The 21,309-nt window shown below is 52.2% G+C and overlaps 1 protein-coding gene across 1 annotated transcript in view; it reads left to right on the top strand.

Moving 5' to 3' along the window:
* ZC3H3 (zinc finger CCCH-type containing 3) overlaps positions 1-21,309 on the top strand; it is a 165,263-nt gene that overhangs the window by 49,772 nt on the left and 94,182 nt on the right. Inside the window, exon 4 of the mRNA XM_086741364.1 lies at positions 17,288-17,438. Within this exon, the coding sequence (XP_086597490.1) occupies positions 17,288-17,438 (151 nt within the window). The remainder of the gene's footprint in view (positions 1-17,287; positions 17,439-21,309) is intronic.

Raw genomic sequence — 21,309 nt, 5'->3', positions numbered from 1 at the left:
CTCGCGAAGGCTTTGTCGTACGAAGTTCTATCGTAAGGCCGTATACTCTGGCCCCGTGCCCGAGCGATAGCCGAGGCGCGGTTCTTCTGGGAGCTAAACGTGAAAAGTTTGGGAGGCGTTAGTGAAGCTGAGAGGCAGGCTGTGAGTCCAGCTATTCACACGCCTTCGGTGAGCTGCCGGGTGGCACGCGCAGAATCCATAAAGCGCTGGGGATTAGGGTTTTATGGTTTGCACGTGGGGTTTGCTGGGAGCTCCTGGTTCTTTTTATAGAGAGACTATTCTGGGGTGCTTTCGGTGAGGGGATTTCTAACCTTTGAACAAGAAGTCATTGAGTCAACGGAGCGGCGCAGAAAATCCAAAGTGGTTTTGCTCAGTGGTTTGGGTTAAAATTCAGCCATTTTCCGGTCTAGAACGTTGCTCGTTGAGGTGATTTATTGTTGCCGTACGCTGGAGCTGTGCTGAGAGGTCTGTTTTGGTGGGCTGACCTCTTTGTGTGCTTGCATCTTGGTCTTGTCAGAGAGAATGCAAAAGCCCCACCACCTCTAGGAAATTGTTTTAGAATCATAGAATCATCGAATGGTTTTGGCTGGAAGGGACCTTCAAAGCCCACCCACTCCAGCCCCCTGCAAGGAGCAGGGACATCTCCAACCACATCAGGTTGCTCACAGCCCCGGCCAACCTGGCCTGGAATGTTTCCAGGGATGGGGCATCCACCGCCTCTCTGGGCAACCTGGGACAGTCACCCACCACCCTCAGCGTAAAAAATTTTTTCCTAATATCTGATCTGAATCTGCCTCCCTCTGTTTTGAAACCATCACCCCTCGTCCTGTCCCAGCAGGCCCTGCTGAAGAGTCTCTCCCCACCTTTCCTGCAGCCCCCTTTGGGCACTGGGAGCCGCTCTCAGTCTCCCCGGAGCCTCCTCTTCTCCAGGCTGAACAGCCCCAGCTCTCTCAGCCTGGCCTCACAGCAGAGCTGCTCCAGCCCTCTCAGCATCTGCGTGGCCTCCTCTGCACCCTCTCCAGCAGCTCCACGTCCTTCTGATGTTGGGGGCTCCAGAGCTGGACGCAGCGCTGCAGGTGGGGTCTCACCACAGCGGAGCAGAGGGGCAGAATCACTTTTTCTGGAGCCTGCAAAGAGAAGCACCTTCAGCTGAAGTTAAATTGGTAAAAACCCATTGCAGAGCAGTTATTCTGCGGGCCAGGAGTTTGAAGCTGTGGATTTGGGTTTTGATGCAACAGGGCTGGTGATATCTCAAAGACATGATAGGAGAGGAGGCAGAAGGAAAAAGAAAAAAGCATGGAGAGGGTTATGCAAATAAGAGATAACCTAAGCAGTGGAGTATTTTATTAACTAATACTACTTAGCACTAATTGTCTTGATGAGACTGTGCAAACATTAATTACGCTGCTACCACCTGCGAGGTGGGTAAGGAGGAATCCTCGGTTTTATGCGCCGGAGAGCCGAGGAGGCTGCGCTTTTGCGGGATCCTAAAATCTGTGCCCGTTGTAGGGCACTGAGGAGGCCTGCGGGTTTCGGTTGGGCTCCTTGCCAGAAGATGCCCCACGCGAGGCGTTGCCTTCAGGTTTTTAACCAGAAGTGGGACTTGCTGGTGTAGTTGGGTATTTATGAACTTTTTGAAGGTCAATTTTGAAAACAAAACCACAAATTGTCTGGTTTTCTTTTCAATTGTAAGCATCGACACTTCGTACCGGAATGAGATGACGGCATGACGGCTTGGCAACCCCATGAGGAGCACCAAGAGGTTTTATCTTCTTAAGAAGATCTATCTGTGCTCTGCAAGGGAAAGGCTGCCTTGTTTTGGGGTGTGCAAACTGGCTTAACTGGGGTGGGAACTGGAATATCATCTGAGCGGAATCAAAGCCGCAGGAGCAAAGGTGGTCCACAGGGGAATTAGAAGAAAATAAAATAAAGATGAGTTTGTTCAGGACTCTTGAGGCTAAGAAGTTGCAGGTCAACTTTTTCTCGTGGCTCTTTGGAGGAAGAGGATGCTGAGGAGAAGAATTGCGGGGAAGTGGTTTGGCTCTTCCCATCTTCACCCCAAGCTAGAGCTAACACCGATGTTATCAAGAGAACTGCCCTCCTCCTTACAGTGTCATCTCTCCGTCCCTTGGTAGGTGGGAGATAAGGTAACAAAGGCTTGGAAGCTTCCTTGACTAGAGGTGGACTAAGGAAAGAAGTTAAAGCTTTGGAGTGTATTGGCCAAAGTGGAGAGAAGACCTGAACATGCTGTCGTGGTCCTCTTGACCGTTGTGGCGCGCAAGTGGGACATCCTGGGGAGCACCACAGCAGCACATCTTCCATGACATCCCTCTGCGTCACCCGTGTGGGCTGCGAGAGGATCTTCTGGCCCAAAGAGCTGAAGCCAAGTATCAGGAGCTTGGTGAACATCAGGAAGCCAGGAACGCAAGTCATGTTGTTGGGCTGATACACGTGAAGGAGAAAGGAGCTGGTTTTCATCGAAAGGTCTGGAGAAGGGGAGACCCGAAATAACTGCGCTGTGAACTGGGACAGTTGTTGTTGCTGGAACGGCTCGGTAATAGTAGGAGGCTGGTCTGGGAACGCGGAGAGCGGCACTCCTGCCACGGTGTCAGGTTGTCGTTTGTTAGTATTTGCCTTTGCAGCCAAGTTTCTCTACTGACTTTTTGGATGAACTTGATGTTAAAAAGTGGAGGGTGGGATTTTCAAAAGCAGATCTCTGGGGTGGGGGGGTTTGCTCACCTGCCTCTCCAAAGCTTTTTAGGAGACCACAGCTCTGCTCACTGGTGGGTTGTCACCGAATGTAAATCATCCCGGCCTCTGTATTTAGTCTTCTACTGGAGTTCACAATTTGAAAAAACACAGCTGACGATCACAAAATGGGGAAAAAAAATGCAGCAGGGCTTCAGCTGAGCCCGTACTGAAGGGCAGAGGGCTTTCCTGCATCTGCTGCTTTAGATGCTGCTGGTTGGAGTGATTCCTCACCGGTTTCTCCTTCCAGGCTGTTGTTCCCCAACCTGCTTCTCTCCAAAAGCTGAGGAAGAAATAGCTGGCTAAAAATGACTGAGCTGAACGGGATTGTCTTACACCAGGCAGGCAGCAGATTGCAAACACAAACAGTCACGCTCGTACATCTGGTGCAGGTTGGTCATGGCAATGTCCTCACGCTGGTGAGATGCAATCAGAGCCTCTCACCGTGTCCAATGCTGCTGTCCTCACCGCTGAGCGGAGCCTGGCTGCTCCTGTGGGTCCGGAGATGACAGGCACGCTGCTGCTCCAAACTGCATTGTGAAGGCAGTTTTCTCCCAAAAGGCTGTAGAAAGGCTGGTTCTCCTACCTGTGGTGTGGAGGGTGGGTGGTGCAAGGTCCACCTCGGCAAAGGAATTGCCCTCCTCTGGCAAATGCCTGTCAGAGTGAGAGGTTTGCAAGCAGTGTTTAATGATGAAACGGAGACCTGGCAGTTTTACGTAAGATTCTTTTAGTTTTTTTTCTCATCGACGCCGTTATCGGTGGTATTTCTGGCCCTACTTTAATTTCTTTTTCTGGATCGAATGTTCATCGTGCTGGGAAGTTGACACCTTGGGCTTCTCTCCGTGTGACCTTTCCCCAAGCACAGTAATGAAGTAGCAAAGAAAGAAGGGCTTTAAGGGAAGACTCCTCTAGCTTAAACGATCTTCGTTTATCAGTTTAACCAACACAAAGAAACTATTTGCCCTCTCCCCACGAAATGGGTCAGTAGTTCTTGACCTGCTTCCCTTCTGCAGGGAAACACTGATAGTGCAGTGAGAATGGAGGACGCCGTCATTTCCCTTTGGGAATCCTTCTTTTTTGGTAGTTCTTCCTCTTGAAATTGTCGATGCCGTTCCTCTGCAAGGCATGGTGGAGCTGGGTGCTTGGAGACACGGCAGTCAAAGGGGCCATCGTGCCCTGAAGTGGTACCTGGTACCAGGATGGGGCCTCACTGAGACCTGTAGAAATCATGGGAGGATGGTGGTTTTAGCAGGACTGGCCTTCACGCATCTTGCCCAGAGAGGCGGTGGATGCCCCATCCCTGGAAACGTTCCAGGCCAGGTTGGCCGGGGCTGTGAGCAACCTGATGTGGTTGGAGATATCCCTGCTCCTTGCAGGGGGCATGGACTGGGTGGGCTTTGAAGGTCCCTTCCAACCCAAACCATTTGATGATTCTATGATCTCTTTGGGCTTGGGCAGAGGTTTTGCTCCGTGTAATGTGTAACATTGGCTTTTTGGCTGGTGCAGAGTGTGCAGAAGTAACATCCCTCTGAGAAGCAAAAGTCGTGCCCATTCTTTATCAATGATCACGGTTTTGTTCCTTCTACCTGTCTTGCTTTTGTGAGAAATTCAACGTTGTCCATGGCTGCTCATACTCCTGCCCTCCTTGTACCTCTTCCTTTAGTGCAGGAGCAGGAGGAGAGCGCTGCTTGGCCTTCATCCCAGGTTCATCGTCCCTCCATCATCAAGATCTGATGATAATGCCTGTCCTGGATCAGGACACGAGCCCTCGTCCCCTGTGAGCAAACGTTGCGCTCGAGGACGAGGGTCGGTGCGACTCCTTGCATGGCCGGGAGCTCGATCCAATGGCCTCACATGGTAGTTTGGGAACCACCACCGAGCTGTGACTCCGCTGGGTATTATTAGAAATGATGTGGTCGCACTTAAGCCACAGAAACGTCTCTTGGCATTCGAGTACTATTCGCTGTAAAATTATCCTCCGAAGAGAGGGAGGGAAGCACGGGCGCCTTGGTGGTGAAAGGAGACCCAGAGCTAGCGGTGCTTTCGGCTCCAGATTTCTGCTGGGGCGTTTCCAAAGGCATCGCGCGGTGAACCGGGCTTCCATACGGCTTGCGTGATGTATGGAGTTACGCGGGACTCGTACCCGGAGGATTTATTTGTAGGGGGAGGTGGACGGTAGCTGTTTCTCCATCCGAAATACGTATTTGGTTTAATAACGAGCAAGAGCGCGTGCCCTTTTCCCTCAGACTACAGAAGACCCCTGTAGCGCTGTCGATAAAAGGATTACCTGACAGCCTCGGAAGGGAAATGGAAATTTATCAAATATTACCGCCCCTGTCTAGGATGGCTTGTCAAACTTGGAGGCAGGAGAAGCGAGATTTCTTCTTCTTCTTTCCCGCTTCCACGCTGACATCCCTGGGTGATCCCGGGGACGGTACACGGGGAGCGTTCTGCTTGCCTGTCACTCAGGGTTTAAAAAATTAAGTGTTTGTTGGAGGCAGATTCTAGGCACTACCGGAGGTTTGTAGTCACAGAAGATGCTTTTTCCTTCACCGTGTGCTGTTGGAGAGGCCGGGATCACTGCTCTGGGCTGCAGGGATGGAAACCTGAACGTAAAGCTCTGCAACCACAAATGGAAACTCTTCTTCTCCATTTTGCTCCCTTCTTGGTTAGCAGCCTTGGATATTGCAGAGTTAGTTGAGACCGGGTGACTTGAAGGTCTGAGCTTTCCTCGTGGCGATGTCTCTAACTTTGGCGTTGACTTCAGGAGCTAAGAAGCCACCAGTGCCAAAGCTTTCCTCTTTGCTCCCGTTCCTAAAAAGATGTCATGGGGTCGTCTTTGTGCCTTTACGCTAAGAAATCATGACTGGAAGGACCTTGACTCAGCATTAACGCACAATCTCATGTGGTGTGGGGCTCATTTCAGATTTCCCAACGAGGAATGGCTTGCTTGAGCCATCCAGGTAGCAGCGGAAATTTCCTTCTTGTAATTGTCTCTTATGTTTTCAACACCGTAAATTTAGATCATGATGTTGGCTTCCACCAAGCAAAGATCTGGTTGTGTTTCCATGGTTTAAGCTCCCTCTCACTGCCCTCACCCCAAAGAGGGCCATTTATTTGGATCAGACCCTTGAGAAGATTTCATCTCTGGTGCGGGAACAGTGGTTTTGGCTCGTTGGGTCCCACTTGAGACCTGGTGGTATCCGTTCCTGCAGCTCTGAACATGGGATAGGATGGTGGGGTAGAGTTTTGGGTGTCTTTTGGTGCCGTCTAGCCCTACACCGAGCACCCAGAGCTGCCTGTCAGTGGAGTACTGGAGGTACGGCAGATGAAGCCGTGGTCTTTGGGGAGGTGGAAGAAGTGGATGCGTTCCAAAATCGCCCAGCCGTGTCACCCAAATGGGCAATACGAGCACATAAACCACATGCACTGATGCTTGTGCAGAGCTTAGGCTGTGAAAATCCTTATTTACGGGAACTTAACGGGTCCTGTAGCTGCTTTAAGCAAATGAGGACATTTCCTTAAAGCTGCAGCAATGTTCTTCCTCCCCACCTCAGCCCTCCAAACTCTCTTGAAGTTCTCGTATGTGGGTTAGCACACGTGGTTACTGGTGGCTGTGTGCATGGGGTGGCAGCCCCGAGGCTCTGGTGGCAAAAATCGGAGAGGCTGTGTTGTTGTGGTCTCCTCGGTGGACATGCAAGAGAGATGGGCAGTCACAAACAAGACTTTGTTCCTTGGGAGATAGCTCCTCCTCTTCTACCTAGGTTTCTCTTGGTACAGCTGAGTGCCTCCTTGGCTCTTATCTTCTTCTCTTTGTGCCTCTTTTCGGGGCTCAAAAGTAGCTTTCTGTCACGCTCAAGCTACGATTCCCCTCCTTTATGCCATTGGGAATTCAGTCCCACATCCCCAGAGTGCCGGATTCACTCCAGACTCTGCGTTCGTGTTCTGGGAGAAGACTTTTCTTTGGTGCCAACCCAAAGTTTCATCCGGTCCTTCTCTGGGAGCAAAATGAAATGAGGTGATGGATGACCGCATTTCCATGCAAGTATGTGCTCCTGAAGCATCGTCCTGGTGTCAGGTGCTTCTTGTGATGATCTGAGTACAGCTCGTGTGCTCGGAGATGTGCGAGTCGGAGGAGGCAGATTGGTTTTCCCAACTGAGGAGGCATCCCGCAAGCGCCGAACTTCCAAAAGTTGCTTTGAAGGTAAAGAGCTGGGGTAGAAATGGCACCTGAGTGAAGGTGCATGCTTTCCTCGTATAATCATAGAATCACGGAATGGTTAGAGCTGGAAGGGACCTTCAAAGCCCATCCAGTCCAACCCCCCTGCCAGGAGCAGGGACATCTCCAACCACATCAGGTTGCTCACAGCCCCGGCCAACCTGGCCTTGAATGTTTCCAGGGATGGGCCATCCACCGCCTCTCTGGGCAACCTGGGACAATGCTCCACCACCCTCAGTGGAAAACATTTCTTCCTAATATCTGATCTGAATCTGCCTCCCTCTGTTTTGGAACCATCACCCCTCGTCCTGTCCCAGCAGGCCCTGCTGAAGAGTCTCTCCCCACCTTTCCTGCAGCCCCCTTTGGGCACTGGGAGCCGCTCTCAGCTCTCCCCGGAGCCTCCTCTTCTCCAGGCTCAACAGCCCCAGCTCTCTCAGCCCAGCCTCACAGCAGAGCTGCTCCAGCCCTCTCAGCATCTGCGTGGCCTCCTCTGGACCCTCTCCAGCAGCTCCACGTCCTCCTGATGTTGGGGGCTCCAGAGCTGGACGCAGCGCTGCAGGTGGGGTCTCACCAGGGCAGAGCAGAGGGGCAGAATCCCCTCCCTCGACCTGCTGCCCACGCTGCTGGGGATGCAGCCCAGGATGCCGTTGGTTTCTGGGCTGTGAGCGCCCATTGCCGGCTCATGTTGATCTTCTCATCCACCAGCACCCCCAAGTCCTTCTCCTCAGGGCTGGTCTTCTTCCTTCCCATCCATTCTAGGCTTTGTAGAGCGATGGATAAAAGAGGAAGAAAAAAAACCCCACCCAACTCACCCACAATAATCTATAGCAACTGTCACCCGGCAAACTACTCCCATTTCATACGGATAGGTTAGGTGTCAGCGTGCGATCGATGGCTCTCGTACAATAATTATAAAAACTCGTGGCTTGTGTTGCTCGAGTGAGTTTCAGAAGAGTAGGGTCTCAATCTTTCCTCTAATAGGGCTTTGACAGTCCGCGGCGCAGAGGCTTCGTCTTGGACTGACAGCGTTGTCATTAACCACCAGGTAGCGTGGAACAACGGAGAACACGGGCTGGGAGCGCCGGGGAACACGCGGCTTTGACAGGAGTTATTTGTCACGGAGGAGCTGCCCAAACTCCTCAGCCTGCAGTACGGGTGGCTGCTTCGAGTGACTTATTGCCCCTGTCTGCGCCTGCGGTTGTGATTTGATAATCGGTAAATGTTTGTCAAAGATGAATTCCCTCCCTGATTCGGCGCTGTGCTGGAAAAGCAAATGAAAAGCCGGGGGGAAAAGCGTACGGAATGGATTAAAGACTGGGGCGGGATGAGGATGACGGGAGCAACAGGTTTCTCGGCTAACTTGCCCTCCGTCCCTCGAGGAGGTAACGCGGCAGGGCTTGGGATCCTGCTGCGTCGCTGGTGGGGTGGGGTGGAGGCTTGCCGTCAGGACGGGGACCGGGAGAGCTGCTTCCGCTACCAGGGTGGGGTTTTTTTTTGTAGCTTTGAAGTTCCTGGAGCTGCAGGTTGCATTCCTGTGCTTGATCTCAAGGGATTGCAGACCGATGCGGAGCGATGGTTGTCTTCCTTCACCGCGTCGTGGTGTCTCTGACCTTGGGCTCCGTTCTCCTCCGCTGGTCGCTGTCCTGGAGCTTTCCAGAGTAGTTTTTTGGTAAGGAGAGCAAAGTCTTCCTTCTTTCTTTCCATCAAAATGGTGCTCAGCAGGCTTTTTGGCAGAACCTTCCCTTGGCAAACTCCATGGTCGCAATTTCGAGTTGAAACCTTTTCTTTCTTGTTGAGATGGATTGGAGCCTGTCCGTTACCTGCTTTATACAGAAGTTGAGAAAGGAGAATTAAAAGGATCTTAATAAACCCACTGCCTACAAAGTTTTCCTTCATTCTCCCCGAGTTTATACAAGTTTCTCTGCCGATGCCGGAGTCGGGTCAGGGTCTTTTTAAGTGGATGGTCAGGGGAGGTAAAAGCTGGGTGGCCTTCAGTTTGAGAAGTGGCTTTGAGGGTGGGGAAAACCGATTCCCATTTCTCCTTGTTAAATTGAAAAAAAAAAAAGAAATGTGAAGTCAATCCTCAAGCACGAATGCAAATGGGTTCCCAGCCCGACGAGTGCTCCCCGTCGCTCCTCGAGGCGGAGGCACCTCTCTCCGTGCGGCGGCGAGGCGGGAACGCGAGCTCTGTGAAGCCATTTGATTATAGCCGGGGTTTTTCGAGTGTCTGAAGTGCTGAAAACGATCAAGAGCAGGAAAAGTGGAGTGATTTATTAGACTCATAAAAATTCATACTTTGTTATTCCGGTCGTCTTCCATCTGCAGCTTGTTAGAACGAGAACCCCTGGCAGCTCCCGCCGCGCGGCCGGGGGGAGGAGGGCATTTATCAGCCGTCCTCCTGCCATCCCGCTCTCATTTAGAGAAATGGACCCGGCTCCTGGAAACGCATTAATAATCATTCACTGAAGGAAGGGGGGGAAAAAACCCCACCACTCTCTTTTGTTATAATAATAAGGGTTGTGTTTGAACAAGGTCCAATGCTCCAGAGACCTGTTCAGGCTCTTCAACGTGGGCCGAGGCCGGGAAAAGCGTGTTTAGTGCGTTAAGCGTGACCGCCTCTCGCCGATCCCGGCAGAGAGGAGAATAACGTGGTCTCTCCTCGTCCTTGGTTGGGCTCATTTGCTCTCCCGGTATTTGGACGGAGCCACCCCGGGGTCTTCCGGCAGCGAGGATGGGGATGTGGTGGAGCCCGGGTACTGGATTCGGCGTCCCTAATCCGACCGTCTCCTTCGCGTACATGCAGGGCAGCAGGTTGGCCACACACGTGATGGCCACTCGCTCCTGCCCCAACGTCAGAAGGTCATAGACCAGTTGGAGAGCATCCAGAGGAGGCCACACAGATGATGAGAGAAGAGGAGGCTCCGGGGAGACCTGAGAGCGGCCTCCCAGTGCCCAAAGGGGGCTGATAAAAAACTTGGAGAGAGATTTTTTTACCAGGGCCTGTGTGGCAGAACAAGAGGCAGCGGTTTTAAACTGAAAGTGGGAAGGTTGAGATTGGACATAAGGAAGAAACGGTTCACAACCCAACAAACGAGAGACTTTCTCCTCCCGACTCCATGAGTCCCATTCCCCTGGACCACACCGCTGGGGAATTTTCTTTTTTTTTTTTTTTTTTTATCACACTAAATTAGGCATTTAAATCTTGCACGTAGAGCTGAAGATTCATGATGTATGCCTCCCCGTCCTGGAAAGGCTAACACTGATTTAATACACGTAGATCTTTACCGATGATTGGTAGCCCATCACCCAGCGATCGTCAGCATGTTGTACATCGCAGCCTGCACTCTCCTTCCTCCGGCTAGCAGGAAACCAGACGGTTGCTCGCAGGGTTTTCCATCTCTCAGTCGCGGTAGTAAGGATCACCTTTTCCAGTTGAACTACAGCGGGGAGGGACTGGGACACGGCCATGGGCTGCAGCATCTCCATTTCTCCATCCGTAAAGATAAGGAGAGTTCCACGAGGACCATCGTCACGCTGGAAATCACTTAAAATCATAGAATGGTTTGGGTTGGAAGGGACCTTCAAAGCCCACCCAGCACAACCCCCCTGCCAGGAGCAGGGACATCTCCAACCACATCAGGTTGCTCACAGCCCCGGCCAACCTGGCCTGGAATGTTTCCAGGGATGGGGCATCCACCGCCTCTCTGGGCAACCTGGGACAGTCACCCACCACCCTCAGTGGAAAACTTTTTTTCCTGATATCTGATCTGACTCTGCCTCCCTCTGTTTTGAAACCACCACCCCTCGTCCTGTCCCAGCAGGCCCTGCTGAAGAGTCTCTCCCCACCTTTCCTGCAGCCCCCTTTGGGCACTGGGAGCCGCTCTCAGCTCTCCCCGGAGCCTCCTCTTCTCCAGGCTCAACAGCCCCAGCTCTCTCAGCCTGTCCGTTCAGCGGAAAGGAATGAGCCGAGCAGATTTGATATTCATTCCCCAGATGTTCCCGGCTGAAAGCGGCTGCGGCGCTAAGCAAATATTGCGATGGGTTGGGAGCCTGCTGGAACGTTTCGGCTGCGAAGCCCCAGCTCCTCTCGTCCTCGGCGAATATTACCGCCCGAACAGCCGGCTTGCTCGGGGTCGCAGGTAAAGCGCTTTCGATCAATTGGATTTATTTCCTATTAAGCAGCGGTTCATGATCATAAACCATCGTTTACATTCTGGCATAAATAGCCGTCGCTCTTGAAAGAGCTGCGAACTGAATGGGTGTGAAAATTAAATTCCCCTCTTAAACCGGAGGATGGTCCTTTTGGAAGCCGATTCCCGGAGCAATATAATTAACCTCTTGCTGTGCCGTTCTGCGTGAACATATTGAGCGCGCTCTGTGATAATCGTCCCGTTGTACTGGTGTCTGCTTTCACGCTAAATTCCTGACGGTGTTACGGTAATCCCGGATCCTTTTGTTAACTCGAGGGACTTGGCCAAGTCGGTAGCCGGAACAAAAGGCATCAGAGCTGCGCGGCTCGGGGGTGACGTCTTGGAGGTGCCTCTGGTGTAACGGGAAACACCAAACCCGTTTGCTTGGGTGGAGGAGCTGTGATGAAGTGTTATTCAGGTCCATCCACAGATTTGTCCTCATTGGAAGGTCATTTGTTGCATGATCATAGAATCATAGACTCATGGAATGGTTTGGGTTGGAAGGGACCTTCAAAGCCCATCCAGTCCAACCCCCCTGCAAGGAGCAGGGACATCTCCAACCACATCAGGTTGCTCGGAGCCCCGGCCAACCTGGCCTGGAATGTTTCCAGGGATGGGACAACATGGGACAGTGTTCTACCACCCTCAGTGTCCCTGCTCCTGGCAGGGGGGTTGGACTGGATGGGCTTTGAAGGTCCCTTCCAACCCAAACCATTTGATTATTCTGTGATACGAAATGAGGACACGGTCTTGCAGCAGCGTGGGTTTGCTTTGGGTAGCAGGTGAACAGAAGCTTAGTTCTGGGAGCCGAGGAGGAGATAACGGTGAGTTTTTGCTGAATCTTTACTTCCAGGCCTGCAGCAAATCCCGTGGCAAGGACGTCGGTGGGATTGATCTTCATGTTAGGAAGTGTTTGCTTTCAGAATACCCTTCGGGGGAGCTTTTCAGTTCTTTATGGAGCTGCTTTTGGTTTAGAGCGCATGTTTTTTAAATCTCTGCTGGCATCAGAGCCTGTGCCAGGAATTAATGGCGTGCTGGTGGCATCCGTTACACATGTAGGAGTAGTCCTTAGCCCTATATTTTTTTTCGTAATGGATGTCTTTGAAAAAGCAATTCACTTTTATCAGAGGTTTTGGCCTTTGCTTTTTTCTTGGTGGACTCATTGTGACTGAGTCAAAGGGCCCCGTAGGGTGACCCTACATCGCATCCCCGAGGTTTCCTCCAGAGCTGAGGACAATACCGACGCCGAATCAAAGGTACAGCTTCTGCTCCCTGATTGGTGTTCGGTCCCCGCCCTCGTCTCCCTTCCAGGTGCTGGAAGATCAATGTGCCTGTCACTCACCGCTTCTCTGCCTGCCTTGCCGAGGGCTTTCACAGCAGCGGCAGTGGCAGCTGACACCGAGCCACCGCAGTCCAGCGTGACCTGGTAGAAGCTCACGCACGGGGAGGTTTGTGGTGGCCGATGATGGGGGGTAGGAGACCTGGTAGGGACTCAGGTCACGTCTTGGCCCACAGCACTGGACCAGTTGGAGAGAGTGCAGAGGAGGCCACGCAGATGCTGAGAGGGCTGGAGCAGCTCTGCTGTGAGGCCAAGCTGGGAGAGCTGGGGCTGCTCAGCCTGGAGAAGAGGAGGCTCCGGGGAGAGCTGAGAGCGGCTCCCAGTGCCCAAAGGGGGCTGCAGGACAGGTGGGGAGAGACTCTTCAGCAGGGCCTGCTGGGACAGGACGAGGGGTGATGGTTCCAAAACAGAGGGAGGTGGATTTAGATCAGATATTCGGAATAACTTTTTTATGCTGAGAGTGGTGGGTCACTGTCCCAGGTTGCCCAGAGAGGTGGTGGATGCCCCATCCCTGGAAACATTCCAGGCCAGGTTGGCCGGGGCTGTGAGCAACCTGATGTGGTTGGAGATGTCCCTGCTCCTGGCAGGGGGGTTGGGCTGGATGGGCTTTGAAGGTCCCTTCCAACCCAAACCATTCAATGATTCTATCTTCCTCTTGCTGCATGAACTTACGTGCTTGCTCGTTAGTGCTTGGCCGGCTGACGAGGCTGACCCGTCCCTGGAGAGCTGCTGTAACGGCACCGTCACGCGGAAATGAACGGCTCAGGGTGCGACGTTCCCCACTGCCTGCCTGCCAGCCCTGTGCGATTGTAGGACTGAGGCTGTTGGACCTGGTCTGATTGAGAAGCAAGCAAAGTCAGCGGATATCTGCCTCCCCTCCGCTCATTTTTTTGGCAGAAGTGGGGGATGAGAGTTTACAGGGATGAAGGATTTGGAGTCAGTAGCAGCAGGTCAATGTTACGCTTCCCGAGTTTTCTTGCCGTGAGGGTAAATGCTTGGTTTTACAAAAGATATTACTTTTTTTTTGGTTCAAACCTTCTTGCAAGTGATCTTAATTCGCGTTTTGTATTAGGGTTGGAAGAAAGCTGTGATTTTTAATTGTTAAAACTTCATTTTGAGGAGATGCAGAATAGAAATCATAGAATCATAGAATGGTTGGGTGGGAAGGGACCTTCAAAGGCCACCCAGTCCAACCCCCCTGCAAGGAGCAGGGACATCTCCGACCACATCAGGTTGCTCACAGCCCCGGCCAACCTGGCCTGGAATGTTTCCAGGGATGGGGCATCCACCGCTTCTCTGGGCAACCTGGGACAGTGCTCCACCACCCTCAGTGGAAAAAAATTTTTTCCTAATATCTGATCTAAATCTGCCTCCCTCTATTTTGAAACCATCACCCCTAGAGACAATAAAAAAAGGAGACAATTTGGAATTATTTGAGAACGTAAAATTTTAAGGTGTGGCGGTGCTTCTATGTTTTAAGGATGCCGGAAAGCAAGTCAGACCTCGCGTTGTTTCCAGCTCTCCTGCAGACATCCCGGGAGCCAGCCCTGTGTTTGCCCTTCCTGCTTCAGCTTCCCCAGGGGATCCATCCCTGGTCCCTCTTGCAGCAAAATGAGAGCAGAAATCAGGATCCTCGTTAGCTCCTTGCATCCGACTCCTTTCCTAAAGGACGCGCGCGCCGGCGGATCCCGGATCTCATCTCGGAGCGCCGCGGCAAGAAGTTTGGCAGCGGATCGTCCCATCTCAAGGTCACCGCTGGAGTTTGCGCCAGGATTTTTTCCGCTGGCGCGCGGCAGGTGCCCGAGGGATGCACGGCTCCGAAGAAAGCACCGACCTCAGCAGCGCGCGGCCCGTTGCGACGGGCGCGGGCTGCGAGCCCTGCCTGATAAACGATGCTCATATCCCATTCAAATATGATGCAAGCAGTTTTTTTTTTTTTTTTTTTGTAGTTTGTCTTCCATTGCGGTAGTAAAGTTTTTAATTAGGAAAGCTAATGAGATCGATTAGTCATTAGAACTGACCTCTGGATCTCTGCGAGGAGCGTGCGTGTGTGCACTGGGCTGATAACGGGGGACGCTGGGGTATTGTTTGTAATAAAAGCAGAAAGTGTTTGATTTGAGTGAAATGTGCCACGGGGAATACATCACGCGGCGAAAAAAAATTACAACCCCGGGAGCCTGTAATGAAGGGAATTAAACCAACATCCTATCTAAATAACATGATTATCTACACAAAACCCCTCAGCTAGCGAGTAATAATAGAGAACGCGGCTCTTCGGAGAGGCTCTTTCAGGAGGTGGTTAATGCCGGAGCCGCGCACGCAGGCACTTTCAGAAGAGCGGCTCCGGCATGAATGCACCATCCAATTACCGCCGGGAATGGAGTTTACCAGGTGCCAGCTCGTCTGTCCATGGAGAGGCGGGGGGACACACGAAAATTGGGATTTCTGTTTCTCGCGCGAGCGTGAGGCGGGGGACGGTGGCGGGCAGGGGTTTGATGGGGTTCTGAGTTGATTGGGTTGGAGAGGGTGCGGAGGAGGCCACGCAGATGCTGAGAGGGCTGGAGCAGCTCTGCTGTGAGGCCAGGCTGAGAGAGCTGGGGCTGTTGAGCCTGGAGAAGAGGAGGCTCCGGGGAGAGCTGAGAGCGGCTCCCAGTGCCCAAAGGGGGCTGCAGGAAAGGTGGGGAGAGACTCTTCAGCAGGGCCTGCTGTGACAGGACGAGGGGTGATGGTTCCAAAATAGAGGGAGGCAGATTCAGGTCAGATATTAGGAAAAAAATTTTTCCACTGAGGGTGGTGGAGCACTGTCCCAGGTTGCCCAGAGAGGCGGTGGATGCCCCATCCCTGGAAACATTCCAGGCCAGGTTGGCCGGGGCTCTGAGCAACCTGATGTGGTTGGAGATGTCCCTGCTCCTGGCAGGGGGGTTGGGCTGGGTGGGCTTTGAAGGTCCCTTCCAACCCAAACCATTCCGTGATTCTCTAGGAGTTGGGGGAATGTAAAAGTCTCTCTTGAAATAACACCTTGGTGTGAGGACTTGACTTCATGCATGGTGCAAACAGGGGTTGGAGGTCCCGTGTGCTGCGACGCGGGCAATGCCTGGGCTGTTTTATACCGAACGCCTTCCAGATTTTTTTGCAGCCATATACAGACATTATTTGCGCGGTGCCACCAGCGTGCTCGGGGCTTTACAGGCGGCGTTGGAGGCTGTGAATCCCCCCGTAGGCTCCTTGCTCCGTGATCGTTCATCTTCCAGTGTAATATCGCAGAGCGTTGCTATCGTCATCTTTATTACCAAAAATTCCAGTGATTTATCTGTTGTGGCAGAGCCTGCTGTTCTCCTCCCCCCCATCAGAAATTGGAACTCTCTGGCTGAGTTTGGGAGTCAAAATTGGTGCTGCGGGGTGCCCCATCCCTCCTGAACCCAGCATGAGATGCTGTCTTGCTTGGGAATGCCCGGGAAGGAAAATATTGCCCGTGAATTGTCGTTACCGCTGCGGCAGGGAGATGGGGAAGCTCCCTCCGCTCTAGCGAACGAGATCGACTCGAAAATGCATTTCGACCCAGATCCAGCGTCCTGAGATTACCGGTTTACCTGGAAAGCAACCTTCTTTTCCCTTCTCTCGCCAAGACAAACATTGGGATGGGTACAACATTTTCAGGGGAAATAATGATTCTGCTTTTCCCCCCTCTCAACCTCGCAATAATTTTAATTGGAGCATCTCCGAGAAAAACAGCCGGCCCTTTAAATCAGTTATAAAACCAGAAGACTTAGTCTCAGCATGTAGTGTCAGCTTTAATTATCTGGGCAGTTATAGCTGTATGTTATAAAAGTCAGGCAATTAGATGCATTCCTTAAAGCCGCGAGAAAAAAAAAAATAAAAAAAAAATTGCTAGCTATCAAACGGAGGAAAACCAGAGTCAAACATCCAACTGGTAATTGCAGGAAACATTCGGCAGGATGAACCGGCGTGTAGATCAGCCTGCAAAGGACGGGGAAAACGAGAATGATTAAATGTGGCAGTCTGTTTGCCGCGTAGATGTTGGGGATCAAGGTGTTGTTGCTGAGTGTATGAGCCCCCAGCATCAGAAGGACGTGGAGCTGTTGGAGAGGGTCCAGAGGAGGCCACGCAGATGCTGAGAGGGCTGGAGCAGCTCTGCTGTGAGGCCAGGCTGAGAGAGCTGGGGCTGTTGAGCCTGGAGAAGAGGAGGCTCCGGGGAGAGCTGAGAGCGGCTCCCAGTGCCCAAAGGGGGCTGCAGGAAAGGTGGGGAGAGACTCTTCAGCAGGGCCTGCTGGGACAGGACGAGGGGTGATGGTTCCAAAACAGAGGGAGGCAGATTCAGACTGGACATCAGGAAGAAATTTTTTCCGCTGAGGGTGGTGGAGCACTGTCCCAGGCTGCCCAGAGAGGCGGTGGATGCCCCATCCCTGGAAACATTCCAGGCCAGGTTGGCCGGGGCTGTGAGCAACCTGATGTGGTTGGAGATGTCCTTGCTCCTTGCAGGGGGGTTGGGCTGGGTGGGCTTTGAAGGTCCCTTCCACCCCAAACCCTTCTGTGATTCTGTGATTCAACTAGTAGAGTTTTGCTGCCGGGGTGGTGAAGGCAAACACCCCCAAGCCCACCAGAACACGTTCCCGTCAATGATGGTGATCCTGTGCGTCATGGACTCCAGTGGCCTTTTGCCCCTTCTGTGGCTGCTAACCAGTTGGGTGTAGGACCTATGCTGGTGAGGTCCCTTCTGTCCCACGCACACCTGAATTTCAAGCCTTTTTTTTACCGTTTGCTCTCTCGTAGGAGGCAACTTGCACTTCTTCAGGAGCCCTCCAGGCAACAAGGTGATAAAGACACGCTACAGGATAGTGAAGAAGAACGTCGTCTCTCCAGCCTTATCGTCCTTCAGTAGCCCTGTTCCCAACTGGAAGACAAGGCGCCCCGTGACATCCAGGTAAGTCTTCCGTCTGTTGAACGCAACTGGTTGGGATGCGGGAATTGAGGGACTTCCCACGCTGGCTGCGCGTTATTACCGTTGCGTGTTCGTCGCTTAATTTCTCTGTTTGCTGAGCTGCTTCTACGCAGAGTTTATTGACTCGAAGTGGAAAATCGTGTTAGTAATCACGTTAGCCTGAGTCGGCGGCCAACGATTTACCGCGGGCTGTGGCTTCCTATTTATTCCCCGTTTGAATTAATTGTTTCCATGAAGCTGTTAAAGAAGCTGTAAGGAGGATGAGCAAACGCACACAGATTTTACATCAGATCTAAGTCAACTTTCTGCTGCTTTTGGAGATGGCCTGTTAATTAGGGATGGTCAAGCCTGCTAACGAGGCCAGACCTCCCCTCTGCTTTTTGCCGTTGTTGTGTACGCTGGTGCTACAGAGGAGCTTATTGAAAGCGCCTTGGAGGTACGTGCAGGCACAAGCTTGCGTCTTTCCAGGTTATCTGGATGGGTGGAGCGTCGTCTTGGCCCTGTAGCAAATAATTCGGCGTGCCGGCACCCGTCTGAAGAAGGGTGCTGTACCCTTGGGTCTGAGTCTTCCTAAATCAGCTGCGCCGGCGTCTCTGTTTCAGCTCCGAGTGGGCTGCAGCTGCGTTAGCTGGTGGAGGTGTTACCAAGGAACATTGGAGGCCAACGCGACGTCTGAAGGTTGCGCATAAGGAGAAAGGTTGTTACGGTTCTAAAAGAGGCGCTGTTAGAACTGATGTTTTCGGTTAGAACCCAGATTCTGGCTATGCTTAGGTTGAGAATGGCTCATCCTCCCCGTGAACGGCTGGTTTGCCGCTCTCACAGGCAATATTTTGAGCAAAGACAGCCTGCTCTGCTCCTCTGTGGGCTTGTTTGTTTTATTATTCCTTCCGGTGTAGCAAACCTGAGTTGTTGGGTGATGCTGTGGGCTGCTCCCCACCATCGTTTCCTCCGGAGTGGTTTGGCATCAACACCCTGCTCCAGGTGACTTCTTCCAAAAGTTGTCTCTCCCAGCGATGTCCCAGGGGTTGATGGGATTCATGGTGGGTGCTGCTGAGAGATAAAAATCGGCGATGATTTTTTTTAAAGCCTAAGTTGGCCTGATTTTTCCTTATAATAACTGAATTTGGCTTTGAGTTTCACAAACATTGGTATCTGAAGGGAGCGTTGCTTTTGGAAGGCTTCAGGGTGAAGAGGCAAAGTGCCGGGTAAACAGAGAGATTTTTTAAAAAGGTGTTTATTTTCAAAGATAAAATTAGTTCTGTTATTTTGTCTTGTTTTTTTCAAGCTCTTAGTTGAGGAACTCCTCGTCTGATGTGTTCTACTGGCTGCGGTTTCAAAGCGCTTCTCGTATGGAAGCTGTGGGATCCTTTTGGGCTAACGATTAATTTCCACGCAAATTTTCTGCGGTCAATCTAAACCTGCACCGCCTCCTCGTTTTTCTTCGCATTCTACTTTTACCTTCGCTATCGTCCCACCAGCACGTTGTGCATTTTTTTTTCCAGTCCTGACATCCACATATCTCCTCTGACTCCCCCCAAAAAGCGACTGGTTTGCCTTCTCTGGTGCAGTTACTGCTCTGCCTGTAGGTGCCACCTCCATTTGCACATCCTTGGAGCCAACTTGCATTTCCCTTGCCCCAGACAAACCATGTATTTTTTTTCTTGCGCCCTCGTCCTACATCTTGGCTGAATCGGGGCAGCACGTGTGTGCATCTTACCTGCTGGTGAGAGTTCTCGCTTGCTCACCGCTCTCAGGCTGTGATAGAAAGCCAGACCATCAAACAATCATAGAATCACGGAATGGTTTGGGTTGGAAGGGACCTTCAAAGCCCACCCAGCCCAACCCCCCTGCAAGGAGCAGGGACATCTCCAACCACATCAGGTTGCTCACAGCCCCGGCCAACCTGGCCTGGAATGTTTCCAGGGATGGGGCATCCACCGCCTCTCTGGGCAACCTGGGACAGTGCTCCACCACCCTCAGCGTAAAAAATTTTTTCCTAATATCTGATCTGAATCTGCCTCCCTCTATTTTGGAACCATCACCCCTCGTCCTGTCACAGCAGGCCCTGCTGAAGAGTCTCTCCCCACCTTTCCTGCAGCCCCCTTTGGGCACTGGGAGCCGCTCTCAGCTCTCCCCGGAGCCTCCTCTTCTCCAGGCTCAACAGCCCCAGCTCTCTCAGCCTGGCCTCACAGCAGAGCTGCTCCAGCCCTCTCAGCATCTGCGTGGCCTCCTCTGCACCCTCTCCAACTTAAGGCAGAAGTATGACATGAAAAGGCTGGTGCTCCTCCCAAATTAATTTCTAGCTGACACTGAAGGGAAGTTCCTGCTATGAAATCCAGATTTTGAGGGGTCCAAAAGTGATGTGCAATGGTTTTACGCAGGCACTGATCATCTCAGAGTTAAAATGCTGCCGTAATAAACTTGAGGCAGGAGCTGTGTTCTTGTCCATCTTGTGAACTTGCTGCCATTCCAGGTGTTCGTGAGATTCCCCCTTCTCTTTTTGGGCGCCTGTGCTGCAGTTTGCAGCGAGAAACCTTGCTGCGGCATCCGTAACGTTGCCCTTATGGCTGACAAACTCCTCCAGACCGTCAGACTTCGAATGGAGAGGGACGTGTCTTCGGGAGATGAGTGACGGGGAGCGTGGCGGCAGGTCCGCCCGCACCCGACGCTAATCCCTCGGTGATGAGTTGCGCTCTCCCCTGGTTGCTGGGCTGCGTTAAACTTCGCCCCGCCGCTGACTTTTCTTCGAGGCGATATATGGGAGTATATTTTAAATTAATTTTACTACACTTTTTGTAATATTTTTGTTTTAAATAGATTTATAAGCAACTTGGGGGCTATTTCTCCAAATTTATGAAGATAATTTTCGCTCTCTTGATAAGGTTAAATTTACACCTGCTATTTCCATATTAATTCACATTGCTAAGTGGATCTAATTTTCTTCCGTTCTTCTATCTAGCGAGTGTGGCCTTTCCTAATGCAATTTCCCCCTCACTAAATCACTGTGATCGGGAGTCGTGATCGAGTTAAATTAACTTAAATTAATTTACTTAATAAGAGCTCCAGATCGTCGTGAATGAGGTTAAGATTTATTGATTCTCCTTTTCACTCCTCCCCCTTATCTCTCTCGGCTTCGTGGGAGCGTGGCTCAGAAGGGCTGCGATTTGCTCGCCTTAAATTTCATTTGCTCCTGTTGACGTTGCGGTTGGTCATCACTTAGAAATCACGGAGGGATGCCCGCTCCCCGCGCAGCCGCTCATCGCTGGTAGGGGGCTGAGCGAGTTGCCGCCGAGGAGTTGCGGTGGGTGAAGAGACGCGCTGAGCGGCGGCGGCGATGCTACCTCTTCTTCCAGCCTCTTTCCGTTCTTCGCATGTGTCAGCAGATGCCACCACCGGTCAACTGGGATGTTCAGGTTTCTTAGACTTTGCCCAGGTCTGTGAACCAACCCCAGAGGCAACAGAAGCCTTCTGGGCTTGAGGGATGATGTAGGGTTGTGGAAACTGCTGGAGAGGTAGGTAGGGCGTCTGCCGTTGTGGCTGGGATCCTCCACCCCGAAGCACCGTGGCTGGAGGGAGCAGATGAAGATAACGGCAGGAGGATGCTCCTGGCCATTGCAGATATCCCCCTTTGCAAAGCCACGTGCTCCACCGAATCACAGACTCATAGAATGGTTTGGGTTGGAAGGGATCTTCAAAGCCCACCCAGTCCAACCCCCCTGCAAGGAGCAGGGACATCTCCAGCCAGATCACCGAAGGGACAGCCATCGTGCAAGCGGAGCAGGGCAAACGGGACAAACCCAAATGCCGTTGAACCTCGGGCCAAGGCAGCAGCGGGAAACGTCCGTGCCCTCGT

This window comes from Chlamydotis macqueenii, chromosome 2 (assembly GCF_036417535.1).
Source record: "Chlamydotis macqueenii isolate bChlMac1 chromosome 2, bChlMac1.mat, whole genome shotgun sequence".
NCBI classification, from domain to species: Eukaryota; Metazoa; Chordata; class Aves; order Otidiformes; family Otididae; genus Chlamydotis; species Chlamydotis macqueenii.
This window is presented reverse-complemented; position numbering and strand designations above follow the sequence as displayed.